The following is a 17,017-nucleotide window of genomic DNA, read 5'->3' on the forward strand; positions in this document are numbered from 1 at the left end:
GACGAATCTGGGTTTGGAGGATGCCAGGAGAACGATACCTGCCCCAATGCATAGTGCCAACTGTAAAGTTCGGTGGTGGAGGAATAATGGTCTGGGGCTATTTTTCATGGTTCAGGCTAGGTCCCTTAGTTCCTGTGAAGGGAAATCTTAACGCTACAGCATACAATGACATTCTAGACGATTCTGTGCTTCTAACTTTGTGGCAACAGTTTGGGGAAGGCCCTTTCCTGTTTCAGCATGACAATGCCCCAGTGCACAAAGCGAGGTCCATACAGAAATATTTTGTCCAGATCGGTGTGGAAGAACTTGACTGACCTGCACAGAGCCCTGACCTCAACCTCATCGAACACCTTTGTGTTGAATTGGAATGCCTAACTGCGAGTCAGGCCTAATCACCCAACAGTAGTGTCCAACCTCACTAATGCTCTTGTGGCTGAATGGAAGCAAGTCCCCACAGCAATGTTCCAACATCTAGTGCAAAGCATTCCCATAATAGTGCAGGCTGTTATGGCAGCAAAGGGGGGAACCAACTTCATATTAATGCCCATGATTTTGGAATGAGATGTTCGACGAGCAGGTGTCCAAATACTTTTGGTCATGAAGTGTAGAAATCATTTGTTAAAGCAGGAGTAATTGCTGTTAAGTTGTATTGAATAACATTGTGAATACATGTCATATCAAGAGACTACACCTGATTATTCATGTAACTCACTAACAGTGTTACTTTAATTAAGACCAGGTTTTTAGAAATGCTTTCAGAGAGAAAGAAACCTGACATGACAGTGTGAACAAAATATTATACTGATTTATTGAAGCTTCTAAAAGTTCTATAGCCATTCCCTTTTTTCACAGAATATTAAATTGCAGCTATATAAAGTGCATTTATGAAATTCCAAACACAGTATAAACAAATGACCTGTATGTAATCGTATTCAAAAATATATCACCACACTTATGCAGAAAATGGACCATCTGGCGGCAGTACATTTCAGTAGAGATTGCATGCCTATATCATACATAAGTGTGTCTTGCTCCAGTCATATTATACGAAAAATACATTATTCAATGACAGAAGCGGAAATGGGGCTGAGAATTATCTTTACATGAAATCTGCTATATGGCAAGGACTTGAACTGAATGAATTTGAAGTCTACTTTATCTAATTGACTGTATTGCGATGACATCAAATTCACACATTCACATGGTAATGAGAGTTAGACTGTGTCTTCTGCAGTTTTTGCCTCATCAAATGCTCTCAACCTGTTGTTGCTGGCTTCTTTGGCAGCAATGTCCTTGTTGGACTCTTCTTCTTTTTCCTCCAGATTAGCCTTCCTTTCCTCCTCCTTTTTCTCTTTGTGCAACAACCGGTAGTTGATACCCATCCCCACAAACAGGAACACACTGGCAATAATAAGGATCACCCCACAGCTCTGGTAGGTGTATTGGTAGTCATTGTAAATGTCTTTGAATTTACCTGTGGAAAAACAAAAGATTCATTCTAAATTGTATCATAAGTTAGTCTTTACTTTATATAGAAACAAGGTGCGTAACGAAACTACAAATACGTGTGCACATACTCACCTAGCAAAGGGGGTCCTAACAAGACAGGCCCACACTCCACGATGGTGACCAGTCCCACTGCACTGGAGAAGCGCTGTGTTCCCACCAGGTCCATGAGTGTCTCAAACAGTACCGCACTCAGCCAGCCGAAGGCAAAGCCAAAGAAGATGGCGTAGATAACAAAGCCTGTGTAGTCCACGGAGATGGGCGCCAGGACGTGGCACACGCCATTCAACAGCACAGAGCAGGCAAAGAAGTACTGCACCCTGGGTCGTATCCACTTGGTATTGGCCACAATGCCCATGGAGGGCCGGGCCACCATGTCCACAAAGGCCAGGACAGACAGCAGGAAGGCTGCTTTCTCTTTGGGGATGTCCCTGCTCTTGGCGAAGTTACTAAGGAACACCAGTGGGGAGAAGAGGCCAAAGAACATGATGACGTTACCCATGAGGTAGAGCACGAAGCCCCGGTGTTTGAACAGCGAGAGGTCAATAAAACTGTTGCACTTCTGCCCACACGTCATACTTTCTTTGGCAACATCTTCACTTTTCAAGGAAGACTGTGGTTTTGGTTCGATGGGTCTCATGAGAGAGCCAGCCACGCAGCAGTTGAACAGCAGGCCTCCCAGGATCAGGAAGCTGCCCCTCCAGCCAAACTGGTCAAAGAGCCAACTGTTGAGAGGGGCCAGGGTGGACAGGAACACCGGGCTACCTGCCATGGCGATTCCATTGGCGATGGGCCGCTTATGGTAGAAGTACTTCCCAATCATAGTAAGGGCCGGGTTCAGATTGAATGCCAGTCCCAAGCCTGTTGAAATAAATTTATAACAGTTCAAAAAATATTTATGTTTCGTGAATTCCCATTGGTTTTAGTCTAGACACAGGATACTAGAGTGGTGATAGAGTTCCTAAAGAGTTCCCTAGAGGGCGATAAAGGTCCTTAACATAAAAAACAAATTGTGATCATAAATGAAAGAGGCCTACCTCTGACAAACGTTGAAACAGTACTCATACTTAAGTAAAAGTAAAGATAACTTAACCTCGGATCTGACCCTTTTTTCAATTTTCACCTAAAATGACATGCCCATATCTAACTGCCTGTAGCTCAGGACATGCATATTCTTGATACCATTTGAAAGAAAACACATTGAAGTTTGTGGAAATGTGAAATTAATGTAGGAGAATATAACACATTAGATCTGGTAAAAGATAATACAAAGAAAAAAACATGAGTTTTTTTGTATTTTTTGTACCATCATCTTTGAAATGAAAGAGAAAGGCCATAATGTATTATTCCAGGCCAGGCGCAATTTAGACTTTAAGCACTAGATGGCAGCAGTGTATGTGCAACGTTTTAGATTGATCCAATGAACCTTTGAATATCTGTTCAAAATGTTGTATCAAGACCACCCAAATGTGCCTAATTGGTTTATTCATGCATTTTCAAGTTCATAATTTTGCACTCTCCTCAAGCAATAACATAGTATTCTTTCACTGTAATAGCTACTGTAAATTGGACAGTGCAGTTAGATGTATCTAGAAAGCTTTCTGCCAATATCAAATATGTCTATGCCCTGGTTTTGTTTCAATCTCATGCTAATCACATTAGCTCAACCGTCCCGTGGGGATGGGGGGGGGGGGGGGACCGATCCTGTAGATGTTAGAAAATGACTCACGTACAAGTGACCCAGCAAAACACAACTTGAGTAAAAGACTCAAATATCTGGTTTTAAATGTACTTAAGTATGGTGGTGGAAAAAGTACTCAATTGTCATAAAAGTAAAACGTAAAAGGAAATGCTTATACATCAAGTTCCTTATATTACGCAAACTAGACCGCACAATTTTTTCTTTCTTTTATTTACGGACAGCCAGTGGCACACTCCAACACTCAGACATAAAAAAGTATTTATGTTTAGTGAGTCCGCCAGATCAGAAGCAGTAGGGATTACAACGCGTTATATTGATATTTGTGTGAATTGGACCATATTGTTGTCCTGCCTGAGCAAGTATTTTTGGGTGTGAGGGAAAATGTATGGGAGTAAAAAGTACATATTGTCTTTAGGAATGTAGTTGTCAAAAATATAAATAGTAAAGTACAGATACCCCACAAATCTACCTAAGTAGTACTTCAAAGTATTTTTCTTAGTTACTTTAGATCACTGACCTCCGACCACTCCCACACAGAAGTACAGTCCTTCCACTGAGTTGCAGAAGGAGGCAGAAATCAGTCCACACCCAGACAGGAATCCTCCACACATCATGACTGGACGACTCCCATACTTATTAACCAGAATACTGCTGATAGGACCTGAGACAAACACACACGTCACAAATTACAAATGCAATACCAAACAGTCAAGATGGTTCACGTATTGGGAAAAGTCACATTAGGCAACTATGCCCAAGCAAAACTGACTATACCATTATGACTATTGAAATAAAAATTTGACAACCTCTATAGGATGGCAGAATCACATTTTGAATCCCTTTCTCTTTATTAACATGGTTTTAAATATGTTCATAGGGAAGATTCCTTTCTTTATTCAAAACGTGAAAAAGGGAAATAGTGTATAATAAGAAAATCCAGACAACTTGAGAGAGATGTTATATTTGACCACTAGAGTTCCCCAAAGCCACAGTTCTGAGAAACACCGGTGCAGCCAGAGAATCAACACAACTTGTGCAATGATTTCTCTCACTGCAGCACTGCAGCAATTTCTCTGGTCTAGCAACTGTTCGCAATGCAATCTCACACAAAACAAGACAATCACAATGAAATGATGAGGTGTCGCTATGGTTTGTGTATTCCTAACATATGTGCAATGACAAAAGAAGAAGTCTCTAAAGATCACTTCAAGACAAGGCTACTGTAAAATCCTGCTTCATTCTGCTCTGTGGGTGATAGCGTGTGTGCAGGATGATGTGTGTGTGAGTAAGAGAGAGGTTTTGTTTAGAAAAAGAAAGTACTTGGACACAGGATACAATTAGGACTGAAACCATAAAGTACATTGCATTTTATGTCCACTGTCTCCAAGCAGCATACTTAGCACAACATAAAAACAGTAGAGTAGGCTACACTTAATGCGTCCGCATGCTTCCCAGCCAAAACAGTTTGTGCATATATTATGATCACATTTGGTGATGTTTTTGTTCATTTTGGACTTTGGTAAGGGTTTTGTTGGCTGTTCGGGAACACAATTGTTTTTCTAAAGGCCAGTCGAAGTTCGGGAGCCAAAGTCTACATCCCTTCATCGGTGACTGGTCAACATTAGGGGTTCTTCAATAACGTCTTTGTTGTCATTCAACGAGAGACAACTAGTTTTCATGAAAAATACTGCATCAAACATCATGTTAGTCATTTAGCAGACGCTCTTATCCAGAGCGACTTACAGTAGTACTAATGAGTGCATACATTTATCGTACTTTTTCGTACTGTTCCCAAGTGGGAATCAAACCAACAACCATGATGTTGCAAGAGCTATGCTCTACCTACATCTTAATTAGATGTAAAAATGCGCAACTAAGATCTCCTTGGCAAAAAAACGTAAAAATGTATGACAGATTTCTTGAGTTATCTTCGATTAATTGTGACTATTTTGAGGACTGGCTATCGCGTCTCAAAATGGACAAACAGTACTATTGCCGATTTCTTCAATTTTTTCCATCAAAGGTCTTTTAAGGGGATATGCGAGCACACTTTTCGGTTCGCCTAGCCGACATCAGCTAGCCACCAGCCGCACTGAAGCATGGTGACTCCTTTAGGCAGACTCATTCCCTATGGGTATCCTACCATAAGTCCCATGTGATAGTAAATACTATCCCTTCATTTTGAAAGATGGGAACAATACACTGAAAGGGAAATTACCTTTGTTCCACCCATTGTACCACCGATGTCTGAATATACAGTTTATTGTCAAATGATGTGACTTGATAAACATACTCCACATTTTTCTAATCAATGATGGCCTCAGGTTCACCCCACAGTCTACTCCTACAGTACATGCCCTATTATCTTCCCTACTGGAAACATCGGAGGCTGTTCAGGATATCATCATTTTGTTATTGTCTTGGACTGCAACATACTCATTCCATTAAGGTGTGGCTGAATCTGAGGTTTTAGCAACACCAAATTCAAGGTAACTACGGATTATAAACTGAGCCTAACCACAGCTAGCTCACTACACTATGTGAACATATGCCTACTCTCTGTCTGCATGCCCACCCTCTGTCTGGCTTACAACAACAGGGCCTAAATGGGAGCGAAGATCGACGTGGAAGATGCTTCAGCCTCCCTGCCAAATCTCGGCACCACTGAAGGAACCTAAATAGAATGTGACAGTTTTTATTTAGAGGTTGTCCAGACTCATTTGCCAGCTCGGAACACGACAAAGGCTTCTTAGATTCTAATGCAGGCGAGGCTAAACTCCAACAAAGAGCCTGTCCCCTACCTTTACAAAGATGAGCTGGTGAGGGGGGGGAAAGTCTGAGGAGGTAGCTTATTACCAAACCTGACAATGTAAGACATTATGAGAAGGATAGGTAAGGGGACAAGAGGACTACGTCCCATTATTCAGTGACTGTATTGATTTTCCATAACATGATTTTTTTCATAGCCTTCATGGATGACACACAAATACTATTCAATACATTGTTATGGCAACTTACAGTTAAATAGGGCAAGCAACACAAGCCATTTTCTGTTGCGCAAGAACGCCTACATATCAAAAATGTTACATGTATGGATTGCCACTGTGCTGCTGCTTGGTCTTTGGGAGTCTAGGCAGGTTACTGATAAGTACTTCAAGACAACAGTAAAAAAAGGTAATTCTAAAGACAATTGATTCCAATGACTCATTGAACTACAATCTAGAAGAACACATATTGTGTGCTGTGTACCGTTGGCCATCACCCCCATTTTAAGGCTTGCCAGGACTGGGTCGGAGACGTCATTAGGGTCTGAGTCTGACAGGGCCTGTGTATTCTGGTCCTGTAGAGGGGTTAGAGGTAAGCCCACACAGTAATGTGTCCTCATCATGCACAGGCAGTGATGTGTCCAGAACCTAGCTGACAGGCAACCTAGTCAGAGCTCAGAGAGGGAGAACTGGAATCTACTGGGAACCATCTGAGACAATCTTACTGCATGACCCGGTGACCTGGCTTTCACCCATGCAGCTCCTGAATGTGTGCCTGAGCTAGGTGTTATCTTTTGAAGGAATGTACTGCTGAACAATAAATAGCAGTGATTCACTGATCTGGTGGGGGGCAGCCACGGCAGCTTTGTACTTCAGTAGGTTAATGACTGCTTATCCGTCTGAGTGGACTAAACTTACACACATGATGCCGGTCGCTTATATACTAAATTAGGAATATGGTTCCGAAATCATTCAAGAATTCATAAAGTGCTGCTATTGCTGAAGCTTGACTTACTATACTGTGTATATAGTTTGTGCTACTACACGTGAAACATACCGGCACTAATCCTCTCATGAGTTCAGTGTTTTGGTAATTAAATTACAGTTGTATTTCTTACACATTATTGTAAACAGGCACTACTACTAAGCCGGCTGAAAACGCTGGCAATTTGTGCAGTTAATAACAATGCTTAGTAACTTTTATGAGACAACACCGCGCCAGTTTATTACGTTCATCTCCCCTCCTGGAGAGAAAACAGACAATGCCGACAACGCTTTGTTGTCTGACGCCAGACCTCGTCTTGAGGGACAAGGAGCATGAGAAGGAGAGTCCCTATGATTACTGTTCTGTGTGTGTGTGTTGAATGTCATGCAGATGAAAAGAGGTGTATCACCGGTTCACTGGGCAGACCTGTTTAACATCACCCAGCATTTGATTCACCCCAGTCCCCGCTGGTACAGGAAGCCAGACCAACCGACACTCACATTGGTCTGCCTGACTTTCATGTTGGCCATTTCATCTCCTCAGCCTCAGATGTCACCTGGGACAACATTGACGTGATCAGAGCAGTAACAAGCACACTGGAAAGAGAGGAACCACATCCACAGAGACTCAGGAGACAGATACCGTTGCACTGTTAAAGACGATGCWTCTGAAGAGTAAAAGCATTCCCATTTCGTTTAATTTCAAAGACAGTGGTTTGATTCAGGCCTCGCCGTCTCGTTTTGGACAATACACTTCATCTTGATGTGGTGCCCAGTGACCTCACTCCACATAGTCAATGGGTGGGAAACTATGGGAGCTCTGTGTGACTGAAGAAAAGAAGGTGCATGAACGGTCCACTGAGCAAAAGGTAGAGTGTATTCTTCAATCGCATTCGCACTGAAAGGTATACCGAGAATACGGAGGCCTAACATAGGCTTCCAGATCCATTCATGTCAAAAGGAGCAGTCAGAGCATGAAGGGTGACGGTAGACATTTTCTAAGCTGTTCTCGTATCTATCATTCACATTTTTTTTGCATCAAATGAAACATCTAAAAGAAGGCCAAGTTGAAGTTTCAAAAGTCTCAAACGTCATCTTGAGAGCTGTAGGAGGACATGGTGCGACACGATTTGGGACACGTGCTTAATGATCTACAGTAGCTAAAAAGTGTCAGTAGCACTTTAAAAGGGATCTTCACCATTCCCTTCATGGGATTACCAAGCTTTAGTTGGACACTATTGAGGTGTTCAGCAGCTGTTATTACTGATGACAATATCAATGTAGCTAATGTGCACTTAGCCAGCGGTTACACGCTGCCAACAACAGGTCTGGGTTGAAGTAGCGTTTGTTTCCTATAAAATATTTTAGCTGTGCTTGATTGAGTTTGCCTGGTGCAATGGAACCAATTAAATGGTCTCTTGGTCCGTTCCCTGCCAAGGCTCAATCAAAAGCTCAATGCATTGGAAAGAAAGCAAATACCCTTTGAACCCAGGTCTGTTACACAATGCTCCACTACTCACTCTGGCTGTGCATCTTACAGCTCACTTCTGCTACACACTATCTCATCACACTAGCTCTCCCTACTGGGAAATTAACACATTCCGTTTGCAATTCTAATATGTTCCATGGCATGTAAAATTTGTAATGTATTTAGGAACAGAAAATACACTCCATTCTTGCTTTTCAGGCGTTTGTGAAAGCAAAGATGGTTGGAGTACACTTTGAACATGTTAGAATTTAATTTGTGTGAAAAAATATGTTATTGTGTTATTACTGTATATCGGAAAACGTTCTTAACATGTACATTTCTGGGAGTGGTGTACTATTCCATCTTCCAGCTCACCTCCAGCGTACATGACCGCCAGCATGATGGAGGAGATCCAGGACACCTGGCTGCTGGAGCAGTTGAATATCACCTCAATCTCCTTGAAGAAGACGGTGATGGACTTGGGAAAGGCAAAGGAGAAGCCGATGGAGATGAAGGCTCCCACCACCACCGCCCAGCCCCAGCCCCCCTCTGGAGGGGTGTACCCCTGGGGTCCTCCGGTTGTAGGCGGCATGGCTGCTGCTCACCAAGCTCCTCTGCACAGGACCCTACACAGCAATGGGCACCTGTTGGAGAAAGACAAATAAAGTTTTCAGAAACATATCATCATTTAAACAAAGCTAGAACTGTATGTTTTTTTTTATGAATCAAACTATGTTTAACAATGTTTCACGAAGTGAACATGAACATTAATCACAAAAGTAAATATGTATGTTCAAGGAAGGCTTTTTCTTTACTGTTAAGGTCAGATCAATTAAAATATAATTTCATTTGTCACATGCTTTGGAAAGAACAGGTGTAGACTAAAGGTGAAATGCTTACTTACGGGCCCTTCTCAACAATGCAGAGAGAAAGAAAATAGAGAAATAATAGAAAAGTAAAAAACATGTCAATTTCTTTTGACCCGTGCTGATGACATCTATATAGGTCCACTAATTCAGGACTAGTAAATGCCCAGTCCACTACTTTTGTCATAAAAAAAAAACTACATGTATTTGAGTGTTTACTAGCATTTGTAACGTGAGTCTGATAATTATCTGTACAAAACAGTTAATCTGATAATAGTTGTGGAATATAAACAATTCTTGCTTGGTCTAACTGAAATGGTCTATTCATTTATTTTCCATAGATGCTTTTATTCAGAGTAGCTTACCATAGTGAGAGCTTACATGTTCATACATTTTTGTACTGGTCCCTCATGGGAATTGAACCCACAACCATAGCATTGCAAAGCAGAATGCTCTACCAACTGAGCCACATCCTCACATCACAGCATTACAAACCACTTGATGTCTCAATTACTGTATTGTAACAACTCTTACAATTCCAACTATTGAATCCCGCAGGATATGGTTCTTAATTATACAACTACCTTTTTTTTTGCCAAAGTGGAGATGATTTTTTAGGCCCTACTTTTGGGAGAATTTTTTTTTTATTCCAAAAAGTATATATTTTTTATTCAGATTTTTCAGGGGGTCCTGCAGCACCGTCAGCACCCCTACTTCCTGCGGCTATGTTTGGTAGATATCACAGGTGTGTCATGGTAATTTGCTTCAGTGAATTAATGTTAATTAATGTTAATGTTGCAACAAGAACTAAATATCAAACAGCGAGAGGGGTAAGGCATGCATAAAAATGTCCTGTTAACATCAATGGCTTGATCGTGTAAATGTTGACTTAAACGGGCAATCAGCAGTTGCTTATTCACGTACAAACGCTTCATGAGCTTAGTTCAACTGTCGTACCTCATCAGAGCCCAAAATATACGCTTGTTTTACTCCGACGTTTGTAAACAAAGTCAATCTAAATGAACAGGCTCCACTGCCTGTTTGTTTACATTTTGGTAAGAAGCCTCAAAACATGGTTAAAACGAAACGATCATTTTGAAATCATGGATGGTCAGTCCTTGCATCCATAGTTCCGTCTATGAATTTGATAGAGGTTACATTTCTCCAGCCACACCCTTCAGCTTCTTACCAAAACAGGGTTTTAGGGAGTTCGCTTTGTTATTGGTTTAACTGCTGATTGCCCCTTTAAATAGTTCCAACTTTAGGCCATTTGCATGATTATTTCTTAGCAGTGTATGAAACGCAGAATCCATGACTTCATCCTCCGTATTTCACAAGTAAATGGATGAATTTGATTTGCCAAAAAGATGCATCCTAAAAAGCCCAATATTGACTGTGTGGGTGCCATTTCTGGAGCTGCTTTTTACACCTTCTGTAATTCCAGCCGTCCATTATACTCCCACGGCTCCTCAATTCTGAGCTGATGATTACAGGCCCATCTCCAGAGTCACATGGCTTATTGTATTGTTTACACTGGGGAGCCCATCCACAGTGCAAATTGATCAAACCATGAATATATGTTATATTTAGCTTCCTCCAAATCTAAGGGCTATGCTTTCATAAAGAGGGTAATGATTTAGAGCTTCTGCATGTTCTGTGGATAGGACTCTTGATCTAAACAAAGTGATGGCCCTCTGTGGTGGTGAAAACAATATAGGATTAGCAGTTTGTGTATTGTACAGTGGTGCCTCAGCATGTACTGTATCTTTCCAGGGTTTTGAGAAATTGCGACGACAAGCTGAGAGTTGAGCTGGGGTGATATGATTGCATTGATTAAATACTGAAGTCTGGAGGAAAGTGGGGTGTTTTTTTTTCAAAAGCCCATTATTTCTTCCTAACACTGTCCAGACAGAGCTTTGATGCAAAGGTAATGTAATGAGTCAATGACCTACAGTGGGCTTATGTATGACAGCCTCTGAGTTTCTCGTTTGAACACAAACCTTTTTCAGGATGGACTATGTGTTATACAGAAAACCCATTAATATTGGCTACAACATATTGCATGTTGCACAGTGTAACAGGAATTTCCAGGTAAACAAAAAGGAGAGCGGTCGTTGATAATATCAATCAAAGAACTGTCTGTTTTATTACAATTTGCAGCATGGGATTTTAAGGGGGATACCTAGTCAGTTGTACAACTGAATGCATTCAACTGAAAAGGCTGCCATTGGAGTCTCTTAAAGTCATTCACCGTGCCATGCTGGTTTACAATGTTCCTTTGTTAGCGGCTGTAGAGAGAGAAAGGAAAAATAAGACGGTGTTTCCTATTAACTTCAACTAAACCAGGCCATGCAGTGATATTGCACAGGGGTTTGCACATATCCAAAGTGCACTTATCAGGAGTGGACTGCACTGTTAATAAATAGGTGTGAGCATGCAATGTACGGGGTGTCCTCTTACAGCCGTCACTTCCTGCCCTGGGAACAAAGGTCAGCAAAAAATATATGTCTCTGTCTGAAAATAGTCTTTACACTTTCAACAGGCAGTCTCTTCTCAATCCTTACATGTTTGTGCTAGAGCACAGGGCACACACGCCGTGTACACTTTGTACATTCTGTGCATGGGGTCAGGGAGTTCGTCGAGTCCCACACGGACAACATTGTGTAATGATATTCTGTTTCAATTTATGAATGGAGGAGAAAATCAGGACAAAGACAATAATGTATATTAACGATTTATAAACACATCAAGGTTATAAATAATGAAATAAACAAGGGTGGCAATTTCCTCCACTCAAGAAGACTGAAAACTTTGCAGACTCTGGAGTTGAAAACTCAATTTGATCCTGCTTTCTAGGTTTACCATGTGCAGCCAGCATGCATGGAGGATGAAATATGAGTCAGGGGAACAGGGGGAATGGAGAATGGCCCCCTCATTGGCTAAAGTTCTGTAATAAGCAGCCAAAGTGGGAGGCCTGACAGTGCCACTTGAGATGGAATATGCTGCTTCAAATGTGCCAGCGGCACATGTGCTCGGCGCTAGAGGATATTAGCTGTGCCACAACAAGGTCTATGTCTTATCTTATACAAGGTTCAATCCCTAGCAGACATCTTGTCGCTTCATAGAGGCACACAAGCCCGGTGATCAGAAGCCCCAGGACTTTAAGCGAACATGGCCCCCCAAATGGATGTGTGACTAACAGAAACTAATGTGGATCAGGTCAGGACAAAAGTTGGGTTGTTGGACCAATATGCTCTTCTAAAGCCTACGATATAAGCAGTGGAATTTAGGTGTAGAAGGCTTGTTAGGAATGAGTTGGAGAGTTCAGGTCCTGGCCTATGGTTTTGTAGTAGGTGATCCCCATTGATTTCCATTGCAGCCATGCCTCAAACATCCTCCTCAATACCATAATGACCCCAAAGTGAGCCATCATGATCATGGCCATCTGTCAATGCTTTTCAGGGCATGAACAATGAAAGAAATTGCCATGTTTTTTTTTCCTCCCCCGTCACTCACATAACAACCTGACATACTGTATGTGTCACATCAAACGTATAAGTGAGATGCCCCTTTCTTTTCCCACGTCTACAAATCGACATCTCAGAGCTAATGCAGATGGATGTATGGGTTGCATCTTACCTTGCCAGCAGCTCTTTCTAAATCCAGATGAGCTCTGCAGGCTGAGATGGGGAGCTCTCACTGAGGCACTTCAGCGCAGGACAGACTGCATACTATACTATATCCTAAGTGGATCTGTGGAAGAAGCAGAGACCTCTGCAGAAGTCTGGTCCAGAAAGTCTGAGAGACAGTCCCAAACTATAATTAATACTTCAGAGTCAGCATAAGGGCTAGCCTGTGAAGTGGAAGTGAAGTGGACAAAAGTTTAGTTCATTCAGTGGCCAGATCAAACAGCTGGGCCGGCCAAGGCACTAGAGTGCTAACGGGTGAGGTCAGTCCAGCCAGCCTCTTATTGGTTGTTTGAAGATTAGAGCCATGCCCCTGAAATGTTTTCCCCTCCTCCTTGTCATGTGTCTCCACTCCAGCCCACACCAACTGTAGTACTGACCCCACAGGAGACATCAAACAGTGGGAAACACACTAAAGTCTGGGCTTAAAAATCAAATTAAATGTATTGGTCACATACATATATTTAAACAGATGTTATTGCAGTTGTAGCAAAATGCTTGTGTTCCTAGCTCCAACAGTGCAACAGTTTCTAACAATTCACAATAATACACACACATCTAAAAGTATAAGAATGGAATTAAGAAATATATAAATATTAGGAGGATCAATGTCGGATAGGCATGAACTAAATACAGAATAGAATACAGTATATACATATGAGATGAGTAAAGCAGTATGTAAACATCATTAGTGGTCAGTGATTCCACGTCTATCTATATAGGGCAGCAGCCTCTAAGGTGCAGTGTTGAGTAGCCGGGTGGTAGCCGGCTAGTGATGGCGCTTTAACAGTCTGATGGCCTTAAGATAGAAGCTGTTTTTCAGTCTCTCAGTCCCAGCTTTGATGCATCTGTACTGACCTCGCCTTCTGGATGATAGAGGGACGAACAGGCCGTCGCTAGGGTGGTTGAGCTCCTTGATGATCTTTTTGCATTCCTGTGACATAGGGTGCTGTAGGTGTCCTGGAGGGCAGGCAGTGTGTCCCCGGTGATGCATTGGGCAGACCGTACCACACTCTGAAGAGCCCTGCGGTTGYGGGCGGTGCAGTTGGCCGTACCAGGCGGTCATACAGCCCGACAAGATGCTCTCAAATGTGCATCTGTAAAAGTTTCTGAGGGTCTTAGGGGCCAAGCCAAATTTTTTCTGCCTCCTGAGGTTGAAGAGGCGCTGTTGCGCCTTCTTCACCACACAGACTGTGTGGGTGGAACAATTCAGATTGTCAGTGATGTGTACGCCGAGGAACTTGAAGCTTTCCACCTTCTCCACTGCGGTCCCGTCGATGTGGATAGGGGCATGCTCCCTCTGCTGTTTCCTGAAGTCCACGATCAGCTCCACCGTTTTCTTGATGTTAAGGGAGAGGTTATTTTCCTGGCAGCACTCCACCAGGGCCCTCACCTCCCTGTAGGCTGTTTCGTCATTGTTGGTAATCAGGCCTACTACTGTAGTGTCGTCTGCAAACTTGATGATTGAGTTGGAGGTGTGCATGGCTACACAGTCATGGGTGAATAGGGAGTACAGGAGGGGCTGAGCACTTACCCTTGTGGGGCCCCTGTGTTGAGGATCAGCTAAGTGGAGGTGTTGTTTCCTACCTTCACCACCTGGGGGCGGCCAGTCAGGAAGTCCAGGACCCAGTTGCACAGCGCGGGGTTCAGACCCAGGGCACAGAGCTAAATGATAGGTTGGAGGGTACTAGCCAAGCTATAGTCAAGGAACAGCATTCTGGCATAGGTATTCCTCTTGTCCAGATGGGATAGGGCAGTGTGCAGTGCGATGGCGATTGCATTATCTTTGGATCTATTGGGCGGTAAGCAAACTGAAGTGGGTCTAGAGTCAGGTAAGGTAGAGGTGACATGATCTTTAACAACGGGGCAATAGTAATTTAGTTCAGTTACCTTTGCTTTCTTGGGTACAGGAACAATGGAGGACATCTTGAAGCAAGTGGGGACAGCAGACTGGGATAGGGAGAGAATGAATATGTCCATAAACACTCCAGTCAGCTGGTCTGCGCATGCTTAAGAGATAACATTGTTGTTGACCATTGATTTCATTCATCATTTCATGTGGAGGAATGGAACTGTTTTTCTGGCTGATTTGTGCTTACAGTGAATGTATTTTTGTATTTTAATATATATACACAGTTGAAGTCGGAAGTTTACATACAGCCAAATACATTTAAACTCAGTTTTTCACAATTCCTGACATTTAATCCTAGTAAAAATTCCCTGTCTTAGGTCAGTTAGGATGACCACTTTATTTTAAGAATGTGAAATGTCAGAATAAAAGTTGAGAGAATTATTTACTTCAGCTTTTTTTTCTTTCATCACATTCCCAGTGGGTCAGAAGTTTACATACACTCAATTCGTATTTGGTAGCGTTGCCTTTAAATTGTTTAACTTGGGTAAAACGTTTCGGGAGCCTTCCACAAGCTTCCCACAATAAGTTGGGTGAAAGTTGGCCCATTCCTTCTGACAGAGCTGGTGTAACTGAGTCAGGTTTGTAGGCCTCCTTGCTCGCACACACTTTTTCAGGTCTGCCCACAAATTTTCTATAGGATTGAGGCTTTGTGATGGCCACTCCAATACCTTGACTTTGTTGTCCTTAAGCCATTTATATACACTGTCACGCCCTGACCTTAGAGAGCCTTTTTTATTCTCTATTTGGTTAGGTCAGGGTGTGACTTGGGTGGGCAAATCTATGTTTCTATTTCTTTGTTGGCCTAGTATGGTTCCCAATCAGAGGCAGCTGTTTATCGTTGTCTCTGATTGGGGATCATACTTAGGCAGCCCTTTTTCCCACCTTAGATTGTGGGATCTTGTTTTTTTGTAGTGCTTGTGAGCACTCCAGTCGTTACGTCTCGTTTGCTGTTTATTGTTTTTTGTTGGKGAGTTTCATTCAAATAAACATGTGGAACTCTATGCACGCTGCGCCTTGGTCCGCTCATTTCAACGAACGTGACATATACACACATATACAGTATATATATATAAAACTCAGCAATAAAAGGAACATCCTCTCACTGTCAACTGCGTTTATTTTCAGCAAACTTAACCTATGTAAATATTTGTATGAACATAGCAAGAGACATAAACAAGACATAGCAACTGAGACATAAACTGACATAACAAGAGACATAAACAAGTTCCACAGACATTTCACTAACAGAAATGGAATAATGTGTCCATGAACAAATGGGGGGGTCAAAGGGGGGGGTCTCTTTAGTGTTCTAAGTTTTCATAACTGTGACCTTAATTGCCTACCGCCTGTAAGCTGTTAGTGTCTTAACGACCGTTCCACAGGTGCATGCTCATTAATTATTTATGGTTCATTTAACAAGCATGGGAAACAGTGTTTAAACCCTTTACAATGAAGATCTGTGAAGTTATTTGGATTTTTACGAATTATCTTTGGAAGACAGGGTCCTGAGAAAGGGACATTTCTTTTTTTGCTGAGTTTATATATATACCGTGTATATTTATATTGTATTATACAGGGCATATTGTAAAAGAGACCTAGGCCTATATATGTTTTCCCTGTTAAATTAAAGGTTAAATAAAAATAAATATATAGGATATCGAGATTCAGAGCAGTCAGACAACTTTCTCCCTCACAAGCAACTTGTATTGCTCACTTCTGGCCTCATAGAAAATGTTGGCAGAAATCATTCTGATCACTTCAGAGTTTAGCTTTAGGCGAGGCCTTAGTCCAACTCCCTCAGGTGTTATTTTGTTTTCTATGATCAGGGCCTGGGAAAGGAAACATCTCCGAGCACTGCAGGAGGTTAAACAAACACAGAGCACTACTGTATTGTAATCAGCACTGATTGCTTGTAGGAAACCACCAAGTGACATCATAGCACTGACGGCTATTGAACAGCAACCTTTGGTCCTAGGTTTATTTCGTTGTCCCTCCCCTCATTAGAATCGAATGAGGACTTCTGAAGCATTCCATAGGGAGGATGTGACTCTGTCTACTCCGCCCACTACACAACAGTTGCACAACTACCAGCCAGGTTATCAGCTATATGACATGTTCACAAAAAAAT

At 42.1% G+C, this 17,017-nt stretch overlaps 1 protein-coding gene across 1 annotated transcript; it reads right to left on the reverse strand.

Moving 5' to 3' along the window:
• Positions 1-787: 787 nt before the first annotated feature.
• Positions 788-13,188, reverse strand: LOC111969742 (monocarboxylate transporter 1). The gene is made up of 5 exons (XM_023995981.3): positions 12,931-13,188; positions 8,801-9,069; positions 3,726-3,869; positions 1,582-2,367; positions 788-1,474 (listed from the first exon to the last, which is right to left on the reverse strand). The coding sequence occupies exons 2-5, from the start codon at positions 9,015-9,017 to the stop codon at positions 1,215-1,217; spliced, it is 1,407 nt and encodes a 468-aa protein (XP_023851749.1). The 5' UTR covers positions 9,018-9,069; positions 12,931-13,188; the 3' UTR covers positions 788-1,214.
• Positions 13,189-17,017: the final 3,829 nt, after the last annotated feature.

This window comes from Salvelinus sp. IW2-2015, linkage group LG11, assembly GCF_002910315.2.
Source record: "Salvelinus sp. IW2-2015 linkage group LG11, ASM291031v2, whole genome shotgun sequence".
Classification (NCBI taxonomy): domain Eukaryota; kingdom Metazoa; phylum Chordata; class Actinopteri; order Salmoniformes; family Salmonidae; genus Salvelinus; species Salvelinus sp. IW2-2015.

Coding starts and splice junctions, on each gene's coding strand:
- LOC111969742 (XM_023995981.3), bottom strand. CDS start 9,017: ATGCCGCCTACAACCGGAGGACCCCAGGGGTACACCCCTCCAGAGGGG. Junction 3,870..8,800: donor GGCGGTCATGTACGCTGGAG/GTGAGCTGGAAG, acceptor TGTTTGTCTCAG/GTCCTATCAGCAGTATTCTG. Junction 2,368..3,725: donor CTGTGTGGGAGTGGTCGGAG/GTCAGTGATCTA, acceptor TTATTTCAACAG/GCTTGGGACTGGCATTCAAT.